Genomic DNA, 25736 nt, shown 5'->3' on the forward strand with positions numbered 1-25736 from the left:
TTACTGCACATTTCTTTCCTGTGGTTGTCATAACAAATTACCTTAAAATAACAGAACGAAACCAAATGGCCTTAAAATAACAGAAATCTATTTTCTCTCATTTCTGGAAGCCCAAAGTCCAAAATCAAGGTGTTGGCGAGGCTGCACTCCCTCTAGAGTTCTAACAGAGAATCTGTTCTTTGCCTTTACCAACTTCTGGTGACTCAGCATTTCTTTCCTTATGGCTGGATACCGCTCCAGTATTTACCTCTGTGGTCTCATTTCCTCCTCCTCTTCTCTGTGTCTTCTCCTCTTCTTTGTATCTTTTAAGGGTACATTAAATGATTATTTAATATCATTAAATGATTCCATTTAATATCAGCACTGATAATCCAGGATAGCTTCTCCTGATCTAGAAATTAATCACATATTTTGTCATATAAGTTAATAGTCACTCTTTGCACTATAATGTACTGTATGTAGGCTCCACAGATTAGGATCTGGATATGTCTTGTTTTGAGCCACTATTTGCTTCATTACAGTCCACCCTCTCTGAACCCTCAAATTCAGGATAATTTCATGTGCAAAGTACATTTACCCCATACAAACATCCCTGGAAACCTCAGCATATTACAACATCAGTTCTTAACAGTAAAATCTCTTTAAAATGTCATCTCCTCATCAAAGTTATCCAAAGTTCACATCTCCTCATCAAAGTTATCCAAATTAGGTATAGTTGTCACCCTAGGTATGATCCATCCTGGAGCAAAATTCCTTTTGATCTGTGTAGGAGAAGGTATAGAGAGAATGAGGCAGAAAAAAATACATGGAGAAATAAAGATGGGAAACGTTCCAGATTTATTGCAAGGCACATTTTGAATATGACAAAGCTGAAGTTTAAGAATGACATAGTAAACTTTCTGAAAACCGAAGCAAATCTTGAAAGTAGCCAGAGGAAAATAACACATACAGAGAAAAAACATTTTCAAACTGTTGACATCTTATCAGAAACCATGGAAGTCAGAAGGCAGTGGAATATCTTGTTTAAAGGACTGAAAGAAAAAAGTACTGGTAATCAAAAATTCTCCATCTAGCAAGAGTATCATTTAAGAATGATAAAGTGAACAGTAAACCTTACAAATCCACAGTATTGTGCAGGGAGAAACCAGAGCAAACTTGGATATTTTGTAAGTAATGAAATATCTGAGAAATGATCAATTTCATATTAAAGAGGATTTCCCCCCTTTCTTAATTCATTTAAAATAATGTAGGAATGTTAAAATTTTAAATTTAGTGTTAAGATACTTTGTATATGTAAGAAATTTAAACTTTTTCTGAGGCTTATATTGTATACATGTAATACATATGATAACTATAGCATAATACCATTGGTGGTTGGGTGGGAGCAGGTATATGGAATTATGCTGTTCCAAGGCTCATTTGTGCTGTACCTAAAAAGACAAAACTTCATTTAAAATGGAATTCTAAAAAAAAAAATGTTTGCTTAATTCAAAAGTAATTCTGCCGAAAGGGAAGAACAGAGACACAAGACACAGGATAAACAGAAAACAAAATTAAATAGTGCATCAAAATTCAACCATATAAATCATATACTAAATATTAACATATTTCAGCCTAAAGAACTCCAAACTGAAGGGACAAATTACCTACTAAAGATTGTCTTTGAGTCTTTAATATGATGATAGTAAAAACATGTTAAAAGGTATGTCATCCAAATAATAAACATATGAATATTAAAAATTTGACTATATTAATATCGACTAAGAAAGAGGTTAAGACAAAAGACTATTACCAGAGATATTTCACAATGTTCAAGAGTCAAATTATCAGGAAGGTTTAAATGTCTGTGCACCTAAAACTAAGTTTAATAACACTTTCTAAACATTTGATATGGCTCAGACGGTAAAGAATCCGCCAGCAATGCAGGAGACCTGGGTTTGATCCCTGAGTTGGGAATATCACCTGGAGGAAGGCATGGCAACCCACTCCAGTATTCTTGCCTGGAGAAGCCCCATGGACAGAGGAGCCTGATGGGCTACAGTCCATGGGGTCGCAAAGAGTCATACACGACTGAGCAACTAAATACATAAGGAAAAAAGGGCAAATCTCTGAGCAATCCTGTTAACTATATTGTCCTGAACAGCTAACTCCCAACACCTGTAGTATATTTATGCTTTTAAATTGTGACATTTTGTATACTTTATATGATATGAAACAATGGACAGTAGATGGGCAAAGATGTATAATTGATGAATTTAGATGGAAATCACTATGCAGGGCAGGGCAAAGCAGATATGATGAGTGGCTTGATTCTAGCCTTTCTCATCAGTGTGTGGATTCTCACCTTGGGCTTTAGTGACCCAGATTCTTCAGTTAGCAGCCATGATGTGTTTGTACAGCTCCTCACCCTAAAAGTGGGACATCTGCAATCTGCCAGTATATAATCTCCTTCATGGCACACCAGACCATTGGCAAGGCCATTGACAGATGCCCAAGTTTCAGTATAAATATTTCAATTAATAGTCCTTAGGGGGATTATCTAAAGCAGGAATCCACAAACGTCTTTAAAAAGCCAGAAAGTAAAATAGCTCTGCATTCTATATGTTCTCTGTATTACCTGTCATTGTAGCACAAAAACATCGATACAGAAATGAATGGGCACCACTGGCCCACAATTATAGTGACTCCTCAATTAAAGCAGTGGCGACAGCTTTACATTATCCTGCTGTGCTGACTGATCCTTACGTTTGTCTATCCCAAGTCTTTGTTGGTGCTGTGCAGCTGCCCTGAGGGCCTGTGGACACCATCACTATTCATCTTAGCCAAACCATCAGTGAGTCAGGCATTCAAAGGAAGTTCTGTGATTCAAGGGCTTATTGAACCACTGGCATTGCTTCAGGCAGTAGTGTAGGTGATAAAGTAGTTGTAAAAACAAGGTGCTCCTGGGGGTGTTCTGGAATACATTCTGGAGTATACCCTTCCCACTTGACTAGCAATCCCACTTGGGACCTTCCCACCATGCTCATCATTGGATTGGAATTGACTTGTCCTAGTATGGGTCTGGAAAAATCACAAAGCCTCTATGAGTCAGTTGTTCAGTTACAAGAACCCAGAAGCAGGTTAGTAGCTGCCGTCTAAAAAAGGGAGTGTACTTGGATGCTGGCTTAGGCAGGTGGCGATGTTGTACTGGGATAACACCTCTGCGTGCTTTAGCAGCCAATAAGTCTCCACCTTCACTTTTTCCTTGGATTCTGATGTGTCTGTTACATAACATGGGAAGAAATGGAAAGCCTAGTAGGTGACCCGTTGTGGGCTTCAGTCTTCATGGCAGAGGATACCCCCCAACACATAGAAGCACGTAAGTACAATCAATTAAGCCGTTAATATTAGTGGTTCAGTTCAGTTCAGTCGTGTCCAGCTCTTTGCAACCCCATGGACTGCAGCACCCCGTGGCCTCCCTGTCCATCACCAACTCCCGGAGTTTACTGAGATTCATATCCATTGAGTCAGTGATGCCATCTCATCCTCTGTCGTCCCCTTCTCCTCCCACCTTCAATCCTTCCCAGCATCAGGGTCTTTTCAAATGAGTCAGTTCTTCGCATCAGGTGGCCAAAGTATTGGAGTTTCAGCTTCAGCATCAGTCCTTCCAATGAATACTCAGGACTGATCTCCTTTAGGATGGACTGGTTGGATCTCCTTGCAGTCCAAGAGACTCTCGAGAGTCTTCTCCAACACCACAGTTCAAAAGCATCAATTCTTCAGTGCTTAGCTTTCTTTATAGTCCAACTCTCACATCCATACATGACTCCTGGAAAAACCATAGCTTTGACTAGACTGACCTTTGTCAGCAAAGTAATGTCTCTGCTTTTTAATATGCTGTCTAGGTTGGTCATAACTTTTCTTCCAAGGAGCAAGCATGTTTTAATTTCATGGCTGCAGTCACCATCTACAGTGATTTTGAAGCCCCCCAAAATAAAGTCTGTCTCTCTTTTCCCATCTATTTGCCATGAAGTGATGGGACCGGATGCTATGATCTTAGTTTTCTGAATGTTGAGTTTTAAGCCAACTTTTTCATTCTCTTCTTTCACTTTCATCAAGAGGCTCTTTAGTTCTTCTTCGCTTTCTGCCATAAGGTTGAAACTGCCACTAGTTGTATTCATCAACATAAACTACAGTAGTACACCCGCCTGTGGCTCAGTGGTGAAGAATCTGCCTGCCGTTGCAGGAGACGCGGGTTCAACCCTGCTTTAGGAAGATCTCCTCAAGAAGGAAACGGTGACCCACTCCAGTGTTCTTGCCTGGAGAATCCCATGGACAGCAGAGTCTGGTGGGCTACAGTTCATGGGGTCGCAAAGAGTTGGACATGACTGAGCATGCACACATGCATGCACAAGGTCACTTTAGTTCTTCTCTGAACTGTGCTTATGCTTTGGTCTACGATATTTTTTACTTCTACGAGGGTATGGGCTGTTTCCCCTTACACGAGGACATGGACTAATATGTTTAAGGTGCACATGCCAGTTTTTCCAGTGACAGCTGCCAGGTGATCTCATCATCCCCTATCTTGGTGGTGGGGAAGGCTAGCCTGCAGATACTATGGGAGCAGCCACGAGTGTTAGCCTTTTTTCCTCATTTTGCCAAGTGTTTGTGCCAGTTATTTCTGGATGAGCAGCGGTGCCACTCACCAGCGTCCAGGGAGGATCCAGGCACAGCAGCCCCTTTCTTTCTGTCCCACTCCTAGCACTGCCATGGCTCACACTGTAGTCCTTGGCATTTTGGGGCCACCCCTCATCCTCGTCTCCACTCAAGTTCAAGCTTCAACAGGAGCTGGCTCCAGTGGCACTGCTGGCACCATGGTGTTCCTAAGGTGTCACATCCGTGTTTTTTGTTTTTTCGATCTGTATTAAAATAATCATAGATTCATGTGCACTTACAAGAAATTGTACTAAGAGATCCCATGTACATTTTACCCAATTAATCCCAGTGCTAGCATTTTGCAAAACTAGAGTATGTGACAACCAATATACTGACATTGGCACAATGCACTGATCTTTTTCAGATTTCGCCTGATTTACTTGTGTTCATGTGTGTGTATATGTGTATGTAAGTGTATATATTTTAATCACATGTGTCGGTTTGTGTATCCTCCACTGCTGTCAAGATACTGAACAGTCCCCTCATGTTACCCTTTTGTAAGTAACCTAACTTTCACAGTTTGTTTAAACATTCACCTGAACTATTTACAGTTTGTATTATTACGAATATGTTATGTGAACATAGTTTTCATTTCTCTGGCATAGATGCCCCAAGAGTTCAGTATGCTACTTATTTTAGCTAATTTTCAAATTTTTAGCGCCTAGCAGAGTGCAAGCTTGTAATAGGCTTCCCCTGAATATGTTATTGAATATATAAATGAATCTGAAGAATCGATACGGGGAGGGAGTAGGCAAATGAGATAGACACTATGTGTGGATTATCTGTCTTTACCACGTCTCCATTTAAGCAACTTATTCTTGCGCCAGCTTATTGCTTTTAACCTTGTTGCTTTGTCAGAGATAGACCATTTTTAATGAAAGTGTATTTATCAATTTTGAAAGACAAATCATTGAACTGTTGGGTTGGGAATGTCTGTGTTGTTTTCAGTTGCTAAGTTGTGTCGAACTTTGTTGCGACCCCATGGACTGTAGCTCACCTAGCTCTTCTGTCCATGGGATTCTCCAGGCAAGAATACTGGAGTGGGTTTGCCATTTCCTTCTCCAGGGGATCTTCCCAACTCAGGGATTGAACCCTCATCTCCTGCCTTGGCAGGCAGATTCTTTATCACTGAGCCACCAGGGAAGCCCATATTAATATATTGTATATTAATTAATTAATGTTGTGTATTAATTCTTGGGTACATAGCTTATTTTAAATATTTTCCTTTGTTTTCATTAAACATAACATCATCTGATGGCTTGGACCTTGACCAGTTAGTGTTTGTGATATGGGACTTGTCTTTATGGTTTGATTGCCATTCTTAACAGGCTTCTGAAAGATAGTAGGTACTCGGGGATTTGAGGTTTTTTATCTGACTACTCTCTGCTTTCAGGTTCCTTTTTAAAAGGGAGTTGGGAAGGGAATTGGTAATTGAATCCTTAGGCATATATTTGGGTACAGAAATAAAAACGCAGGTTTTATTTTTCTCACCTTACAAGAAGGCTGCTGCTCGTTATGGTACAATGTCTCAGTGACTTTCTTTTTCTTGTGATCACTTTGTAATTGCCACTCCACTGGGCATCATTTCTGAATTCAAAGCAGTAAGATGAATTCACGCAGTAAGGACAGCTTCAGTGATATTAATTCCTTTTTTTAGGAAAGTGGATACTTTCCCAGAATACTGCAGCAGCTTCCTGCTTTTGTCTGGCTGATCATAACTGTGTCAGCGCCTGCTGTAAGAGAGGCTGTGGACAGTGCGTAGGAAGCATCTGTAGTAGTGGCAGGTGAGGTAGTGAAGGCTGGAGGTTGGGTATTCCATGTGCCATCCACTAGTTACATCTGTATAACCATAAATCAGAGTATCGTGCATTTTCATCATCTCAGAAAATTTCCTCTGGCCCTTTTCAGTCAATCTACTGCCCCACTCACACCCTAGGAAATCACTGCTTTTACTTAATTTTTTTTTTAAAGTATCTTTTACATAATTTCTAAGGTTTGGTATGGGAGTACAGGGCTGCTCTTTCTGGTCAGTTTATTAATTATTCTAGCTCCATATTAGAGACTTAAGGTCAGTAGCAGAGTCCTTATCTGAGTGTTCTAAAACTGCAGGTTTCTTTTTTTTTTTAATTTATTTATTTATCTTTTTTTACTTTACAATATTGTATTAGTTTTTGCATACGTTGACATGAATCCGCCATGAGTATTCCCCTTCCAGAACCCCCCTCCCACCTCCCTCCACATCCCATCCCTCTGCATCATCCTGGTGCACCAGCCCCAAGCACCCTGTATCATGCATCGAACCTGGACTGGCGATTCGTTTCTCGTATGATAATATATATGTTTCAGTGCCATTCTCCCAAATCATCCCACCCTCACCCTCTCCCATAGAGTCCAAAAGACTGTTCTATACATCTGTGTCTCTTTTGCTGTCTCGCATACAGGGTTATCTTTACTGATTTACTAAATTTCATATATGTGCGTTAGTATACTGCATTGATGTTTTTCTTTCTGGCTTACTTCACTCTGTATAATAGGCTCCAGTTTCATCCACCTCATTAGAGCTGATTCGAATGTATTCTTTTTCATGGCTGAGTAGTATTCCATTGTGTATATGTACCACGGCTTTCTTCTCCATTCATCTGCTGATGAACATCTAGGTTGCTTCCATGTCCTGGCTATTATAAACAGTGCTGCGATGACCATTGGGGTACATGTGTCTCTTTCCATTCTGGTTTCCTCAGTGTGTATGCCTAGCAGTGGGATTGCTGGGTCATATGGCAGTTCTGTTTCCAGTTTTTCGAGGAATCTCCACACTGTTCTCCATAGTGGCTCTACTAGTTTGCATTCCCACCAACAGTGTAAGAGGGTTCCCTTTTCTCCACACTCTCTCCAGAATTTATTGCTTGTAGACTTTGGGATAGCAGCCATTCTGACTGGCGTGAAATGGTACCTCACTGTGGTTTTGATTTGCATTTCTCTGATAATGAGTGCTGTTGAGCATCTTTTCATGTGTTTGTTAGCCATTGTATGTCTTCTTTGGAGAAATGTCTGTTTAGTTCTTTGGCCCACTTTTTGATTGGGTCGTTTATTTTTCTGGAATTGAACTTCAGGAGTTGCTTGTATATTTTTGAGATTAATTCTTTGTCCGTTGCTTCGTTTGCTATTTTTTTCTCCCATTCTGAAGGCTGTCTTTTCACCTTGCTTAAAGTTTCCTTAATTGTGCAAAAGCTTTTAAGTTTAATTAGGTCCCATTTGTTTATTTTTGCTTTTATTTCCAATATTCTGGGAGGTGGGTCATGGAGGATCCTGTTGTGATTTATGTCAGAGAGTGTTTTGCCTATGTTTTCCTCTAGGAGTTTTATAGTTTCTGGTCTTACATTTAGATCTTTAATCCATTTTGAGTTTATTTTTTGTATGGTGTTAGAAAGTGTTCTAGTTTCATTCTTTTACAAGTGGTTGACCAGTTTTCCCAGCACCACTTGTTAAAGAGATTGTCTTTTCTCCACTGTATATTCTTGCCTCTTTTGTCAAAGATAAGGTGTCCATAGGTGCGTGGGTTTATCTCTGGGCTTTCTATTTTGTTCCATTGATCTATATTTCTGTCTTTGTGCCAGTACCATACTATCTTGATGACTGTGGCTTGTAGTAGAGCCTGAAGTCAGGCAGGTTGATTCCTCTAGTTCCATTCTTCTTTCTCAAGATTGCTTTGGCTATTCGAGGTTTTTTGTATTTCCATAGAAATTGTGAAATTATTTGTTCTAGTTCTCTGAAAAATATCGTTGGTAGCTTCATTGGGATTGCATTGAATCTATAGATTGCTTTGGGTAGTATACTCATTTTCACTATATTGATTCTTCCGATCCATGAACACAGTATATTTCTCCATCTATTTGTGTCCCGTTTGATTTCTTTCACCAGTGTTTTATAGTTTTCTATATATAGATCTTTTGTTTCTTTAGGTAGATACATTCCTAATTATTTTATTCTTTTCGTTATGATGGTGAATGGAATTGTTTCCTTAATTTCTCTTTCTGTTTTCTTATTGTTAGCGTATAGGAATGCAAGGGATTTCTGTGTGTTGCTTTCATATCCTGCAACTTTACTATATTCATTGATTAGCTCTAGTAATTTTCTGGTGGAGTCTTTAGGGTTTTCTATGTAGAGGATCATGTCATCTGCAAACAGTGAAAGTTTTACTTCTTCTTTTCCTATCTGTATTCCTTTTATTTCTTTTTCAGCTCTGATTGCTGTGGCCAAAACTTCCAAAACTATGTTGAATAGTAGTTGTGAGAGTGGGCACCCTTGTCTTGTTTCTGACTTTAGGGGAAATGCTTTCAGCCTTTTACCATTGAGGATAATGTTTGTTGTGGGTTTGTCATATATAGCTTTTATTATGTTGAGGTATGTTCCTTCTATTCCTGCTTTTTGGAGGATTCTTATCATAAATGGATGTTGAATTTTGTCAAAGGCTTTCTCTGCATCTATTGAAATAATCATATTTTTTTTATTTTTCAATTTGTTAATGTGGTGTATTACATTGATTGATTTGCGGATGTTGAAGAATCCTTGAATCCCTGGGTTAAAGCCCACTTGGTCATGATGTATGATCTTTTTAATATGTTGTTGGATTCTGTTTGCTAGGATTTTGTTAAGGATTTTTGCATCTATGTTCATCAATGATATTGACCTGTAGTTTTCTTTTTTTTGTAGCATCTTTGTCAGGTTTTGGTATTAGGGTGATGGTGGCCTCATAGAATGAGTTTGTAAGTTTACCTCCCTCTGCAATTTTCTGAAAGAGTTTGAGTAGGATAGATGTTAGCTCTTCTCTAAATTTTTGGTAGAATTCAGCTGTGAAGCCATCTGGTCCTGGGCTTTTGTTTGTTGGAAGATTTCTGATTACAGTTTCGATTTCCGTGCTTGCAATGGGTCTGTTATGATTTTCTCTTTCTTCCTGGTTCAGTTTTGGAAAGTTGTACTTTTATAAGAATTTATCCATTTCTTCCAAGTTGTCCATTTTATTTGCATATAGTTGCTGATAATAGTCTCTTATGATCCTTTGTATTTCTGTGTTGTCTGTTGTGATCTCTCCATTTTCATTTCTAACTTTGTTGATTTGATTTTTTTGTTTCTTGATGAGTCTGGCTAATGGCTTGTCAATTTTATTTATCTTCTCAAAGAACCAGCTTTTGGCTTTGTTGATTTTTGCTATGGTCTCTTTTGTTTCTTTTGCATTTATTTCTGCCCTAATTTTTAAGATTTCTTTGCTTCTGCTAACCCTGGGGTTCTTCATTTCTTCCTTTTCTGGCTGCTTTAGGTGTAGAGTTGGGTTATTTATTTGACTTTTTTCTTGTTTCTTGAGGTAAGCTGGTATTGCTATGAACCTTTCCTTTAGCACTGCTTTTACAGTGTCCCATAGGTTTTGGGTTGTTTTGTTTTCATTTTCATTCGTTTCTATGCATATTTTGATTTCTTTTTTGATTTCTTCTGTGATTTGTTGGTTATTCAGCAGCGTGTTGTTCAGCCTCCATATGTTGGAATTTTTAATAGTTTTTCTCCTATAATTGACATCTAATCTTACTGCAGTGTGGTCAGAAAAGATGCTTGGAATGATTTCAATTTTTTGAATTTACCAAGGCTAGATTTATGGCCCAGGATGTGATCTATTCTGGAGAAGGATCTGTGTGCGCTTGAGGAAAAGGTGAAATTCATTGTTTTTGGGTGAAATGTCCTATAGATATCAATTAGGTCTAACTGGTCTATTGTATCATTTAAAGTTTGTGTTTCCTTGTTAATTTTCTGTTTAGTTGATCTATCCATAGATGTGAGTGGGATATTAAAGTCTCCCACTATTATTGTGTTATTATTAATTTCCTCTTTCATACTTGTTAGCAATTGCCTTACATATTGTGGTGCTCCTATGTTGGGTGCATATATATTTATAATTGTTATATCTTCTTCTTGGATTGATCCTTTGATCATTATGTAGTGTCCTTCTTTGTCTCTTTTCACAGCCTTTATTTTAAAGTCTATTTTATCTGATATTAATATTGCTACTCTTGCTTTCTTTTGGTCTCTATTTGCATGAAATATCTTTTTCCAGCCTTTTCACTTTCAGTCTGTATGTGTCCCTTGTTTTGAGGTGGGTCTCTTGTAGACAACATATATAAGGGTCTTGTTTTTGTATCCATTCACCCAGTCTTTGTCTTTTGGTTGGGGCATTCGACCTATTTACATTTAAGGTAATTATTGATAAGTATGATCCTGTTGCCATTTACTTTATTGTTTTGGGTTCGAGATTACACACCCTTTCTGTGTTTCCTGTCTAGAGAAGATCCTTTAGCATTTGTCGGAGAACTGGTTTGGTGATGCTGAATTCTCTCAGCTTTTGCTTGCCTGTAAAGCTTTTGATTTCTCCTTCATATTTGAATGAGATCCTTGCTGGGTATAGTAATCTGGGCTGTAGATTATTTTCTTTCATCACTTTAAGTATGTCCTGCCATTCCCTTCTAGCCTGAAGAGTTTCTATTGAAAGATCAGCTGTTATCCTTATGGGAATCCCCTTGTGTGTTATTTGTTGTTTTTCCCTTGCTGCTTTTAATATTTGTTCTTTGTGTTTGATCTTTGTTAATTTGATGAATATGTGTCTTGGGGTGTTTTGCCTTGGGTCTATCCTGTTTGGGACTCTCTGGGTTTCTTGGGCTTGGATGATTATTTCCTTCCCCATTTTAGGGAAGTTTTCAACTATTATCTCCTCGAGTATTTTCTCATGGTCTTTCTTTTTGTCTTCTTCTTCTGGGACCCCTATGATTCGAATGTTGGTGCGTTTAACATTGTCTCAGAGGTCTCTGAGGTTGTCCTCATTTCTTTTCATTCTTTTTTCTTTTTTCCTCTGTTTCATTTATTTCTATCATTCTATCTTCTACCTCACTTATCTTATCTTCTGCCTCCGTTATTCTACTGTTGCTTCCCTCCAGAGTGTTTTTGATGTCATTTATTGCATTATTCATTACATATTGACTCTTTTTTATTTCTTCTAAGTCTTTGTTAAACCTTTCTTGCATCTTCTCGATCCTTGTCTCCAGGTTATTTATCTGTAACTCCAGTTTGTTTCCAAGATTTTGGATCATTTTCACTATCATTATTCAGAATTCTTTATCAGGTAGATTGCCTATCTCTTCCTCTTTTGTTTGGTTTGGAGGGCATTTATCCTGTTCCTTTACCTGCTGGGTATTTCTCTGCCTTTTCATCTTGTTTATATTGCTGTGTTTGGGGTGGCCTTTGTGTATTCTGGCAGTTTGTGGTTCCTCTTTACTGTGGAGGTTCCTCGTTGTGGGTGGGGTTGGACAGGTGGCTTGTCAAGTTTTCCTCGTTGGGGAAGCTTGTGTCGTGTTCTGGTGGGTGGAGCTGGATTTCTTCTCTCTGGAGTGCACCGAAGTGTCCAGTAATGAGTTTTGAGATGTCTGTGGGTTTGATGTGCCTCTGGGCAGCCTGTATATTGAAGCTCAGGGCTATGTTCCTGTGTTGCTGGAGAATTTGCGTGGTGTATCTTACTCTGGAACTTGTTGGCCCTTGCGTGGTGCTTGGTTTCAGTGTAGGTATGGAAGCGTTTGATGAGCTCCTATCGATTAATGCTTCCTGGATTCAGGAGTTCTCTGGTGTTCTCAGGATTTGGGCTTAAGCCTCCTAAAAACTGCAGGTTTCTTGACCGTGTCTCCCCCAAGACCTCCCAACACCTCCTGAATTGTAATTCTGAATATGGGACCAAAGATCTGTATTTCTTATAGATAAACTAGGTGCTTCTTAGCACACTAAAGTTAGGGAGTATCTACTTTAGATTTTAGGATGTTAAAATAACCCTGAAATTTTAAACTGCTGTTACCGGTTAATTGAGACTGTGGAGTAAATTGGTGGCATAAATTTAGAGCCTGTGTGATGCTGATTGCTGTATCTTAGATTCTTAAATGTAATAACACTTAATTCTAGTGCTCAAATACTGTCGTTTTATATGTAATTTGATTCAGCCTTTTCTGTGAATGATGTTCTTGGGGTTTTGTTTTAATAAAATGTTGGACATAATTATTCCATATATATCTGCTATATTAGATTTTTGTTGCCCCAAATATTGTTTGGATGAGTAAATCAATGAAATTGATTTAGATTGCTGAAAAAATGTTTGTATAAATTAGAATTACTGAAATACAGCTGCAGTAAGTTTTAAGAAAAATTTAGTTTTCTACAGGCCTAATTGGTTTTTCATAGCCAAATTTTGCATCATTATAATAAGCAAGTGTGAGATGTTATAAATATGCCAAATAATGCATTTAAAGAGCAATAAATTATGTAACCCAATAGAAATTTGCAAAACAGTTAAACACTGTGTATTTCTCATTTATATCTTGTTAAGCATGCTGACATTTGCTTATTTTGAAAGCTCAAAACTGATAGTAATGAGTGTCCTAATGAGGGTTCCCCGTCTTTCTTATTTTTAATAATATGTGAAAAACCACCCAACTTGTTTGATAACATGGACAGTTACATCATTTTGCATTTTGTGGATAGGCAACTTGTTATCCTCTGTAAAGTTATTTAAAGGATTAAACTTTCCCTAGTTTCTTGACTGCTAATGTCTTCAGCAACTCATCTCTGCTAATTTATGTATCCTGATGTGTCTTTAAGGTCATAGAGCAGAATCACTTCTCTAACAGCAGTTTTCTAAGTAAGCATTTAGTGGAATTCTGTCCTCTTGGCTTGATACTGTTTGTTACCACCACCTCATTTCAGAAGTATTCTTAAAATAAAAGAAGGAAACGTCTTTTCCTTGACAAGACCAAGAAGTTGTCTTGATTTAAGTGTTTTGGAAAAAGGTTTTAGATAATATGGTTTAGTTCCACTGATGATGGAACATAAGTTACTCAATAAGCCTAAAGATTTTTTTATTTATTTGATTCTTGTGTTAATGCATATGATACAATAATATTAAATTCGTCTGGTGCTGTGTTTCTTCTCTCTTGCTTCTGCTATTTACCCTTTTCTTTGTCCTGCTACTTCCTTTTCTTTTGCTTTTCTGTTAGTCATTTAGCTGAAAGTTATTGTAGGCGAAGAAGACAGATGAGACACGTGAGGGATGACTTTCTATTTGTAATTCTAGACTCGCTGGGAGTTAAATTTCTCAGCATAAAGAATCAGGAGATTCTTTAATTATAACATTAACGTGGCATTTGGATGTGTCACAGAAATTGAAATGGGTGGGTATGTGGTTCAGTTTAGGGTTTATCTGTGTATTGATCATTTTTGTCTATCAGTTGTCTTGCAATGAAATATTTGTTTGATGTATAAAACTAAAATTTCTTTTTTATTTCAAAGGTTATAGACTCTTGTACTTTGATGAATACTTATAGCTTTTATTTGTAGGATATTTTTGGAATGTAGGTCAAGATTTTGAGCTGAATTTAGGCTTATCAAAGATTTAATACATTGAAAATTAGTTTCTTGGATTGCTTGAAGAGTTTTACTTAGTTCATGTTGTTATAATGTTAGCTAATATTTTTCATATTCATATATATATAGACATGTGCATTTTTCATGTTAAATCCTACTCATCAGCATCTTTAAATTATCATACTTTTGTTGTCTTCTTTATTTTTTAAAATGCTGTTTGACAATTGTTTTATGTGCTGGAAAATTAGTTTAGCATTTAGTTAGTGTAGAAATCTTTCTTATGTTCCTGTGACTTGCCATTTTTCAAGAGACTGTGGTTAAAATAGTATTGAATTTTACTTGGCTATCTTTTTAAAGTATAAAAGTAAAAGAGATTTTTGTTCAAATTGTCACCATTAGACTGGTTTCAAGATAAAAGTAATAAATTCAGTTTGTTAATTTGAAAATAGTGGAAATTCCATATTAGTGTCTGATAAATGTCATACAATTTAGTGACTAACTTTACCTAGATTCAGGTCTGTGGCCAGCCAGTTGTTTCTGTAAAAAGTTCTTTTTTTTAATGAACATAACTGCATTCATTGATCTATATATATTTTCTATGGTTACTTTGACACTGGAAGGGCCGAGTTGAGTGTTGAAATAGCTGAGAGGGAGCATATGGCCTGTAGTGTTTGCCAACCACTGCAAATACATAAGTTTTTATGTTTTTAAATTGTTATCAGAGTGATTTTTTTAATTGAATGTTTGACATGCAATGTACAGATTTAAGGTATACAGCTTGTTACTTTGATACATTTATATATTGTAATGTGATTGCCTGTTGTAGCCATATTTATCACATTACATAACTGTGCAATTGTTGTTGTTGAGTCACCAAGTCGTGTGCGATTCTTTTGCAACCTCGTGGACTGTAGCCCCCAAGGCTTCTCTGGCCACAGTATTTACCAGGCAGGAATACTGGAGTGAGTCGCATTTCCTTCTTTATGGGATCTTTCTGACCCAGGGATCGAACCCGTGTCTCCACCATTGACAGATTCTTTGCCACTGAGGCACCTGGGAAGCCCAATTGTAAAATATTATTGTCTATATCAGTATAGTGTGCATTTGATCTCTGTGATTTGTTTAGTACTTGTTACAAGTTTGTACCCTTAAAGACCATCAGTCTTATCCTGCCTTGCATCCCCTGGTAACCACCATTTTATTGTTTTTTTGTTTATAAGTTTGCTTTTTTATTTTTCACATTTAAGTGATACCATAAAGTACTTTCTCTGTCTGACTTACATGGTTTAGCCTAATGGGTTCAAGGTACATCTGTGTTGTCACATATAGCAGGATATCCATCTTTATCATGGCTGAAATATCCCATCGTGTATATGTATGTATCACATCTTTTTTCTCCAGTCATCTGTTGATGGGCATTTGGGTTGTCATTAGAGTGTTTTGAGACATTTTCTCTTCCTCCTTCTTCTCTTCAGGATCCTTTAGCTGCCGTGTTTATTGAAGGAACTCCTCCCTAACTTTCCTTCAGATACCCTTATGTCCACTGCAAATCCACTCCCCTGGATTTCACTCCCACAGTCATCCTTCAAGAACTGAATGCTGTTTTTTTCTTTGGCTGTGCTGTGCTGCTTGCACGATCTTAGTTCTCCGCCAGGGATGGAACTCGGACCCATGGCAGTGAAAGTGCCGAGTCTTAACCACTGGTCCGCTAGGGAGTTGCTCAGAATTGAAATCTTGAGTCCACTCTTCTATAAATAAAATCCAGACACCGCTTGCTCTGACTTTCATGTTGTTTCTGACATACTGAATTACTTGTCCTTCATTTCCATCTTGAACGTGAAAGTGATAGTCTCTCAGCTGTATCTGACTTTTTGCGACCCCATGGACTGTAGCCCGTCAGACTCCTCTGTCTAGAGAATTCTCCAGACAAGAATACTGGAGTGGGTAGCCATTCCCTTCTCCAGGGGATCTTCCTGAACAAGGGATTGAATTTAGGTTTATCATCTGAGCCACCAGGGGAGCCCCTTACATCTTATGTCTATGCATTTATATCCAAAGTAGAATATCTTAATATGTCTAAATTAGAATGCCCTTCTCTCCTTTCTTTGTAAATATATCCTACGTCAAAACTCATTTCCAGAACCCAGAACTATTCAGATCATGGTTTTTGATGCCACTCCTGATTCTCTATCTACCCTCTCGAACATCTCCTTTTTCGCCTGTCACAAGCAGATTTTATATATTCCTTCTTTTTTGTTACCACCGTGCCTCATATGTAATAGTTATTTCACTTTTATATGTTATATTTTTGTTAATTTCTTATGTCTTTTCTTCCTTGTAGACTGTGAGCTCAAGGATGATTTTATCTGCCTCTTGTTCTTAGTGTTTATTAGCATGTTACCCAGCAGGTATTTGAACAAATGATTAGATTAATAACTTTGCCTTGTATACATTGTATAATGTATGTTTTAATTTTTCTCTTCTATGCTTTTTAGAAGGCAGATGCCTTTAAAGAAATGAATATTATCCATGTACCTTTTTTTTTTTTTTTTAAATATAGGTTTATAGAGTGAAACCGCCTAGGTCTTGTTTTCTGATTTGGCACTCTATACTGCAAGGGACAGAATTCCCTTTAGAATATCTAAATCTTATCAAATCCCTGATGTGAAGTTTTGATTACTATTCACAATGAGTCTAATCTTTAAAATAAGCATTTTGAAAATATAACCTGGTCTGAGATAAATTTGATAACCAGACAAGCATTTCTGTTTATATTTGGAAATATGTGTGTGATATTCTTCATTAAATCTGAATAGTTTCAGTCATTTCTGTGTTTTTCCATGTTTCATTTCTAGGTGCAAGACATATGCTTCAGCCATGACTGTCGCTGGGTTGTGGTCAGTACACTCCGGGGGACTTCCCACGTTTTCCCAATCAACCCTTATGGTGGCCAGCCTTGTGTTCGAACACATATGTCACCACGAGTTGTGAATCGTATGAGCCGTTTCCAGAAGAGTGCTGGGCTGGAAGAGATTGAACAGGAACTGACATCTAAGCAAGGAGGTCGCTGTAGCCCTGTTCCAGGTCTATCCAGCAGCCCTTCTGGATCCCCTCTGCATGGTAAACTCAGTTTTCTCTCTCTTCACTGTTCCTAACAGTCCTTCTCCGCTTCACCTTTAATTTTTAAGATCTGGAATAAAATAAACTCGTTTTTCTAATGTGTTCATTCAAAGAAGATCTTGGGTTCATTTGAGAACATTCTTAATATATTAAATCATTTAATAAATTGAAATAATGATGATGATGATCATTACCATGATATTTTAACTCCCTAACTTTTTCACTGTATAAAGATTACTTGATGCCATGTATATGGAATATGGTGTTCAAGACAGTTTTCATAAATTTAGAGATTGAATTTTTTATCTGTAGATCTTTTCCAGAAAACTCAGGCTTCAACCAGAGTCAGTACTATAGTTCATTAAGAAATATCTATTGTGGGAGAGGGATAGTCTTCAGTCATATATATTTTAGAGCAGCATTTGCATTTTATTTTAAAATACACCTCTGGAATTTCTATTAATGTGTTGCAAGAAAAGCCCCCCAAATCCCAAAGACACATATAAGTTGATACTTTATTTTAGAGAAAATACTTGTATAACCATCATCCTAAACAATAAATGAAACATCAGAACTCCATTTTTGTGCCCCCTTTCCATAAAAGCAAACCATGATTCTGACTTTAGGGTAATCACTTCTTTACTTTTAAAAAAGTGAACTATTGCTCACTATTGTTTGTGAGATTAATTCATATATTTCTATGTAGGTTTAATTCATTTATTTCCATTTCTCTTACATATTCCATTTGTATATTTCTACTTATTTATTTATCCTTTCTCCAACTGTTGATTTATATTTCAGTGGTTTCTTGTGGAGTTCTTATGTATAATGAAGATATGAAAATGTTGGTACTTGTTTCATAGTGCAAATGTGTGCTCATTTTTGAGTGAAAATACTAGGTTACAGGCCAGAGATGAGAAGTGACGATGGTAGTAGGGTCAGATGCGGAAGTGTCAGAGAGAGTCGCTTGGTTTGTTGCTCCAGGAAGGGACCACTGGCCAAGGGACTGTATTGATAGACGGCTTCTAGAGACTGGAAAAGGCAAGGACACAGTATCCCCCAGAATTTTCAGAAAGGAATACAGCCCAGGTGACACTTTGATTTTGTCCCAGTGAGACTCACGTCAGACTTTTGACCTACAGAACTGTAAGTAATAAATTTGTGTTGTGTGGTTTAAGCCACTAAATTTGTAGTAATTTGTTACGGCAACAACAACAACAAAAAACAAACTAATACATTCCATTTAACCATGATGAAAATGTCACCCCAACCCAAACTGAGGGACATTCTGCAAAGCTCAAAACTCTCAAAGTCATCCAAAACAAATAGTACAGAAACTGTCACAACCTAGAGACGTCTAAGGAGGCAGGATAACTACATGTAAGGTGGCATACTAGATGAGAAAAAGGACATGGATAAAAACTAAGGAAATCTGAATAAACTATCAACTTTAGTTAATAGTATCATAATGCTATTATGTTGGTTCACTAGCCCTAGTAAATGTATCACAATAACATAAAATATTAGCAATAGGGGAAATTGGGTAAGAGTATATAGAAACTCTGTACTGTCTTTGTAATTTTTCTGTAAATCAAGACTCTTCTCAAACAAAAGTTTATTTACAAAAATTCACTGGATAGGAATAGCAGTAGATTAGGCACAAAACTGAGCGACTTCACTTTCACTTTTCACTTTCATGCGTTGAAGAAGGAAATGGCAACCCACTCCAGTGTTCTTGCCTGGAGAATCCCAGGGATGGGGGAGCCTAGTGGGCTGCCGTCTATGGGGTCACGCAGAGTCGGACACGACTGAAGCGACTTAGCAGCAACTAGGTTACAACATATGCAGATCTTGACTTTGGTAGATACTACCAGAGTGGTTGTAGTTATTTTCTCGGACTCCAAAATCACTGTGGTTGGTGACTGCAGCCATGAAATTAAAAGATGCTTGCTCCTTAGAAGAAAAGCTATGACAAATCTAGACAGCAGAGATCACTTTGCTGACAAGGGTCTTTATGGTCAAAGCAATGGTTTTTCCAGTAGTCACGTACAGATGTGAGAGTTGGACCATAAAGAAGGCTGAGTGCCGAAGAATTGATGCTTTCGAATTGCAGTGCTGGAGAAGACTTTTGAGAGTCTCTTGGACAGCAAGGAGATCAAACCAGTCAATCCTAAAAGAAATCAACCCTTAATATTCATTGGAAGGACTGATGCTGAGGCTGAAGCTCCAATACTTTGGCCACCTGATGCGAAGAGCTGACTTGTTAGAAAAGACCCTGATGCTGGGAAAGATTGAGGACAGGAAGAGAAGGGACTGACAGAGGATGAGATGGTTGGATGGCATCACTGATTCAGTGGACAAGAGTTTGAGGAAACTCTGGAGATAGGGAGAGGGGAGCCTAGTGTGTTGTAGTCCATAGGATGAAATGAGTCGGACGTGACTTAGCGACTGTACAACAACTTCTATTTAGTTCCAACTATATTATCTTCACTCCAGACAAAAACTGCATATTCTTTAAGAAATTCCTCTCCGCTCTTCTGTGCCCAAGTCCCTAGCAACCACCAGTCTGCTTCCATCTCTACAGATGTACATGATGTGGATATTTCATGTAACTGCAGTCATAAAATATGTGACCTTTTGTCTGGCTTCTTTGAGGCACAGCCACATTGCAGTATGTATCAGTACTTCTTTCCTTTTTATGGTTGAATAGTATTATTATATATATATGTTCCACAGTATTTTATCCATTCATCTATTGATGGATATTGGGTTGTTTCCACCTTCTAGCTTTTGTGGATAGTGGTACTATGAACATGTGTGTACAAGTACTTGTTGGAGTATATCTTTGTGGTTCTGGATATATCCTTATCCCTATTTGTTTTAGCTCCTGCTTGAACACATGTGCTTTTGTAATACGTAGTCAATTAAAGATACATGTAGATAGATAAATTTAGATATATTTTTTCCTTGGAGGAAATTTTAAGAGAGACTGAAAAAATATATTTGTAACTAGAATCCTGGGGAGAAATTCTGCAACTCAGAAAAGTTTGGGGCCTTTGTTGTTTTTTGTTGTTTTTTTTTAAGATTTTTTTGATGTGGACCATTTTAAAAGTCTTTATTGAATTTGTTACAATGTTGCTTCTGTTTTATGTTTTGGTTTTATGGCCATGAGGCAGGCATGTGGGGATCTTCTCTCCCTGACCAAGGATGGAACCCACAACTCCTGCACTTAGGAAGTGAAGTCCTAACCGCTGGACCACCAGGGAAGTCCCAAGTTTGGGATCTTTGTTGTCTACCTAGATGATATTTTGTGCTTTGGTTCTATTATTTTTTATAAGAACAGTTGTGATTCATTTATATTTAACTAGTGGTCCATGAAAATCTTTTACAATAAGTCTTGAGTGAAAACAGTCATTTAAAAAAGTATTTAGCATGTTTAAAAGGTTTAGAAAGCTTTGAGATATTCATATTTTCAGCTATTTACAGGAAATTTTACTTCAGAAATGATTCCTTACATTCTTAGGTGTCACTTTTGTCACATTGGGTTCGCTGTTGGCTCAGTAGTAAAGAATCTGTCTGCCAATGCAGGAGATGGCGGGTTTGATCCCTGAGTCAGGAAGATCCCCTGGAAAAGGAAATAGCAACCCACTGCAGTATTCTTGCCTGGGAAATCCCGTGGATAGAGGAGTCTGGTGGGCTATAGTCCATGGCATCACAAAAGAGCTGGACATGACTTTAGCTACTAAACAACAACAGTACAACTTTGTTCTATAATTAGGTGGTGGTATAGACTGAGCACCAAAAAACTAATGCTTTCGAATTGTGGTGCTGGAGAAGACTTTTGAGAGTCCGTTGGACAGCAAGGAAATCAGACCAGTCAATCCTAAAGGAAATCAACTCTGAATATTCATTGGAAAAACTGATGGTGAGGCTGAAGCTCCAATACTCTGGCCACCTGATGTGAAGAGCTGACTCATTGGAAAAGACCCTGATGCTGGGACAGGTGGAGGGCAGGAGGAGAAGAGGGCAACAAAGGATGAGATGGTTGAATGGCATCATTGACTCAATGGACATGAGTTTGAGCAAACTCTAGGAGATAGTGAAGGACAGGGAAGCCTGGTATGCTACAGTCCATGGGGTCACAAAGAGTCAGACACAACTTAGCAACTGAACAATGAACAACATAGGTTCTTCAAGGGCTTTGCTTTTTGTGTTGCATATTTTTCTTAACTTCAGTTTCACCATAAACTTTATGGAGAGAGATTCAGTGTGCATACTGGGTGGCTAGGTTGACCAGAGAACCAGATGTATTAGTAGAAAAATAGGGAGAATTTATAGTCTTTCCATGTGTGCCTTTTCAGAGAGCGTTGTTTTGAGCTCCTCTTTTCTTCCCACTCTTCCTTCTCTAATAAGATACCATATACCAGGTTCTGTGTTAGACTTTGGGCATAAGATAAACAGAAAATTGAGGTCATCTCTGCTCTTGTCTAAGGGGAAAAAGCTCATACTGAATGCTGAACAAGTACCTTTTCATGTATTTTTGCTGAAGAGTGCAAAGTGCCGCCAATTAAGGATTTGTCATTTGTAAAAGATCAAACCTTTGAAGAGCAATACTTGAATTCTCTGTCAAAATATATTATTTTCTCTCAGCATTATTGCTTTCACAACTTTCTTCATATTTTTGCATAAAGTTAAGAGAAGATATCTCAGAGAGGAGATTATGGGTTGTTGGGAAACACTGCTGTTCTTAAATTCCCCTTTGAAAGCAAGGAGTTTCAGGGGACATTTTCCTCTTCATAATGTGTGCTGAAGTTTTATTAAATTGGAATTTCACCTGCTTACTCCCTCGTTTTTTCTCATTTTTAAAGTGCAGACATTAGAGTGATGGTCATTTTTCTTTATCTTCTTTTTGTACCGTACATGTCAAAACAAAATGGGCATTGTTGTTGGTTAGTTTTAAAAATGATGTATTTACAGTTTGTGTGGATAAACAATCTGATGCTAGTCAAAAACAATGTAAACTTTTGAACGGGGAGGGATTCATCTTGAAAATGAATCATGCTTTGGCGGTATTACCGTTGTTTGTCTGTGCTCTTTTTAGCAAAGTAAAGGAAACTGTTAAATAACAGTTGATATAGGGATATTTCCTTTTTACTTTCTGGAGGCAATCCAGTTTAAGTTAGGATTATTTTATCTATTTGCCATTTTTTACTGAACAGAGGATGTTTATTTATTTGAAACATAACTCTCTCTAAATATCTCTTTCATTTCTAATCTTGTTCCCTGGATCTTAGTCTTTGTAAGGCATTCTTAAGATCCATGAACGTGGATAGGAAAATATCTCAACTCTAGGTTTATGATCCCCTACTCAAAGTTAAATGTTTTGTTTCACTATGAATATAGACAACACATGCCGGTAATAGCAGTTCTTGTAACACTGTCACCAGTAAAAACACAGATGCTTTTGTATCATATACAAAAAATATATTTTGAAGTGTTTTGAATTGTTGGTATATTTTGAAATATGGTTTATGCTCATCATTGCTTGGAAATTTTTATATATTATTATGTAACAATATTACTGCTTTTAATATTTATTACATGTATTACTATAGCAGAACTTAATTTTTAAAATTGATAGCTTTACTTCAATATAATAATACAGTTTTCTTTTGTAATTCTGTGTATTGTATCCCACGCATTTGTAAGTATTATTCTGAGAAAGAATCCACAGACTTTTCTGGGCTGTTGAAGTAGTCCACGACAGAAATGATTGAGAACCTCTTATCATCATTTCTTAACCTCATCTGTTTCAGTAGCCTCTAGCCCCCCTCCCCCTTTTTTTTAACTATTGGAAGCATTTTCTTTGTTAACCGTAAATACACTTTTGCACTTTCCTACTTTCAGTTTTTCAGTGTTTCACCATGCTTTTGGGATGTTAGGGAAGGTTCTGTCTTCTTCTCAGCTTCTTGTCCCACCACACCTATATTTCCGTACCCTTCCCTGAAAAGGCCACATATATTCATTTCTTGACATACTCTTCTCAAAATAATTTTTATTTCCTAAAAGTTTACTAAAACCCTACTTCATTCTGATCCAGCTAACAGTGTCACATCATCTCTTAAACCTCTTTTAAACATCTCTTGATGTTGTGTCATCTGTATCAGGTTTGATATTGGCACTGTGAACATAATTTTATTATATTTTAATATGTTAATTGTTCTTTGGCATACCTGTGTCTCTCAGTAGATTGACCTCTATGAAGAGAGGATCTTTTTCTTATTTGTGTTTGTATCTTGGTACCTAACGTAGATTCTAAGTCTTCAAATGAAAGTTTTCAAACGTCTATCAAGGTTTTCTAATAAAAACAATTCATTACTTGTCAGAATGAAGAACTTTTCATTCGTGGTAATGTTGCTTTTCATTGTAACATCTATAAGATTCTTTCATTTTATTCAAGAACTTTTCATTAATGTTACTATGTTCCTGAGCTCTAAGGATACAGCAGTGAATGAAAGAAGAAAACATCTCTGTTTCCATGGAGCTGACTTTCTAGTGGAGTGATATGTACGATACATAGGATAGATGGCAGGTGGATAGATGAATAAATAGATAACTTTATGTGCTATGGAATAAAGTAAAGGAAGGGAAATAGGGTGTACCAGAGAGGACTGCAGTTTGAAATTAGGATGCTTCCAGCAGGCCTTACTGAGAAGATGACATTTGAATAGAGTTGTGATGGAAGTGTGGGAGGAAGTCATGCAGATACCTGCAGAACGTGTTCCAGGCAGAAGAAACAGCCAGTGGAAAACCCTTGAGCTGGGAATGTGTCTGGAGTGTCCTCGGAGAGGCAAGGAGACCCGTGTGGCCGAGAAATATCATGCAAGCTGCAGAGTAGAAGATACAGTCAGAGAGGAAGTGCCGCCAGGTCATGTCAGCCTTTGACTTTACTCATAGTGAAGTGGGGAAGCTGTGGAGGGTTTTGAGTGACATGACGAGACTGCAGAATGGAGATGTGTATTGAAAATGCACTGTCTACTGTCTGACAAGATTAGAACCCTATTGAGACCAGTGAAGAGGGTATCGCAGAAATCCAGGCGAGGAAAGACAGAAGTCAGGGTGACCAGTAAGGCTTTTGGCCTGAGCACCTGGAAGGGTGGGACTACTATCACAGGAAATGAGGATCACGGGGGTAAAGCAGATTTGGGGATAGAGACAGGATCAGAAGTTTTGGACATGTTTAGTTTAAGAGGGGTCTTGACCTAGGGATGCTAGGTAGGTAGTTGGTTTTATGAATCTGGAGTTCAGTGGGAAGGAATAGATAAAGAAAGCCAAAGCAGGAGGAGATCACCTAGTAAGTGAATGAGTATGAAAAGATGGAGATGTCCCAGGTCTGAGCCCTAGGGCCCTGCAACTTTAAGTAGTAAGTGGAATAGAAAGAAAGCCACACATGAAAAATCCTAGAGGTCAAACGAAGACTTTTTTTTTTTCTGAGGAAAAGGAGGGAGTGATTAATGTGTTAAATTCTGCTGATAGGACAATTAAGATAAGGACTGAGAAAAAGAATACCATGCATTTAGTCAAGAGAGGACATGTGGCTTTGATAAGGGCAATTTTGGTGGAGCCATGGGGGCCTGATAGGGGTGGATTTTATTAAGGATGGGAAGAGAGAAATTGGAGGCCCGTATTGACAGTCCTTTCAATGAGCGTTGATGGAAAATGGGGAAAAGTTAGAGGGCAAAGCTGGAGTAGGACATGGCAACCCACTGCGGTATTCTTGCCTGGAAAATTCCGTGGATGGAGGAGCCTGGCGGGCCGCAGTCCATGGGGTCTGCAGAGAATTGGACCCGACTGAGCACCCATGCACTCACACTAGAGGGCAAAGACTGCTTCTGTTTTCTCAGAGAAATAGGAAGTGAGTGTGGTTGCGGGGATTGGGAGCTTCAAGGAGACAGGCAAATAGTCCTCTGGGAGATGAGGCATTCCTTTTACCAGTTAGGAAGTTTTTGCTGAATGAAGAAACCCTTTCTGCCACTATTATTTATGCTTCAAGCAAACTTAATTACTTGCTTTTGCTTTTCAGCAGTCGACACCTTGTTTCTGCACCTGAATTGCTTTCTGCTTATTTCTTTAGGTAAATGTTGAATGCATCTTGGCAGCTCAGCTCAGCTCACAGTGTGCTTTCTCCCTCTTAACATAAAGTGCCTAACTCCAGTATTTGTTTCTTCTGTAAGTTCTTTATCTGGATTTATTGCTTACTGCTTCCTACCTATTATTTTTGATGATCTCCATTATTAACTGTGACTTCCCTCGGGAGTCAGTTGGAGGACCTGCAGTCAGACTTCCTATGGTGGAAGCTGGGTGACTTTCTGACTCGGTTAATTTAGACGCAGTACTTATTCTACCTGTGTCTTAATTCTGTATCAGTAAAATGGGGATAATAAAATTACCTCCCTTAGAGAGTTACTGTGAGGATCAAAGCA

At 37.9% G+C, this 25736-nt stretch overlaps 1 protein-coding gene across 20 annotated transcripts in view; it reads left to right on the forward strand.

Annotated features, from left to right (window-relative positions):
• Nucleotides 1-25736, forward strand: part of BCAS3 (BCAS3 microtubule associated cell migration factor) — a 611473-nt gene that overhangs the window by 219650 nt on the left and 366087 nt on the right. For all 20 annotated transcript variants that reach the window (XM_081584989.1, XM_081584991.1, XM_081584990.1 and 17 more), the window contains one exon: nt 16989-17253. In XM_081584989.1, the coding sequence (XP_081441115.1) occupies nt 16989-17253 (265 nt within the window). The remainder of the gene's footprint in view (nt 1-16988; nt 17254-25736) is intronic.

Source organism: Giraffa tippelskirchi, chromosome 3, assembly GCF_054371585.1.
Source record: "Giraffa tippelskirchi isolate mGirTip1 chromosome 3, T2T-mGirTip1v1.2.pri, whole genome shotgun sequence".
NCBI lineage: Eukaryota > Metazoa > Chordata > Mammalia > Artiodactyla > Giraffidae > Giraffa > Giraffa tippelskirchi.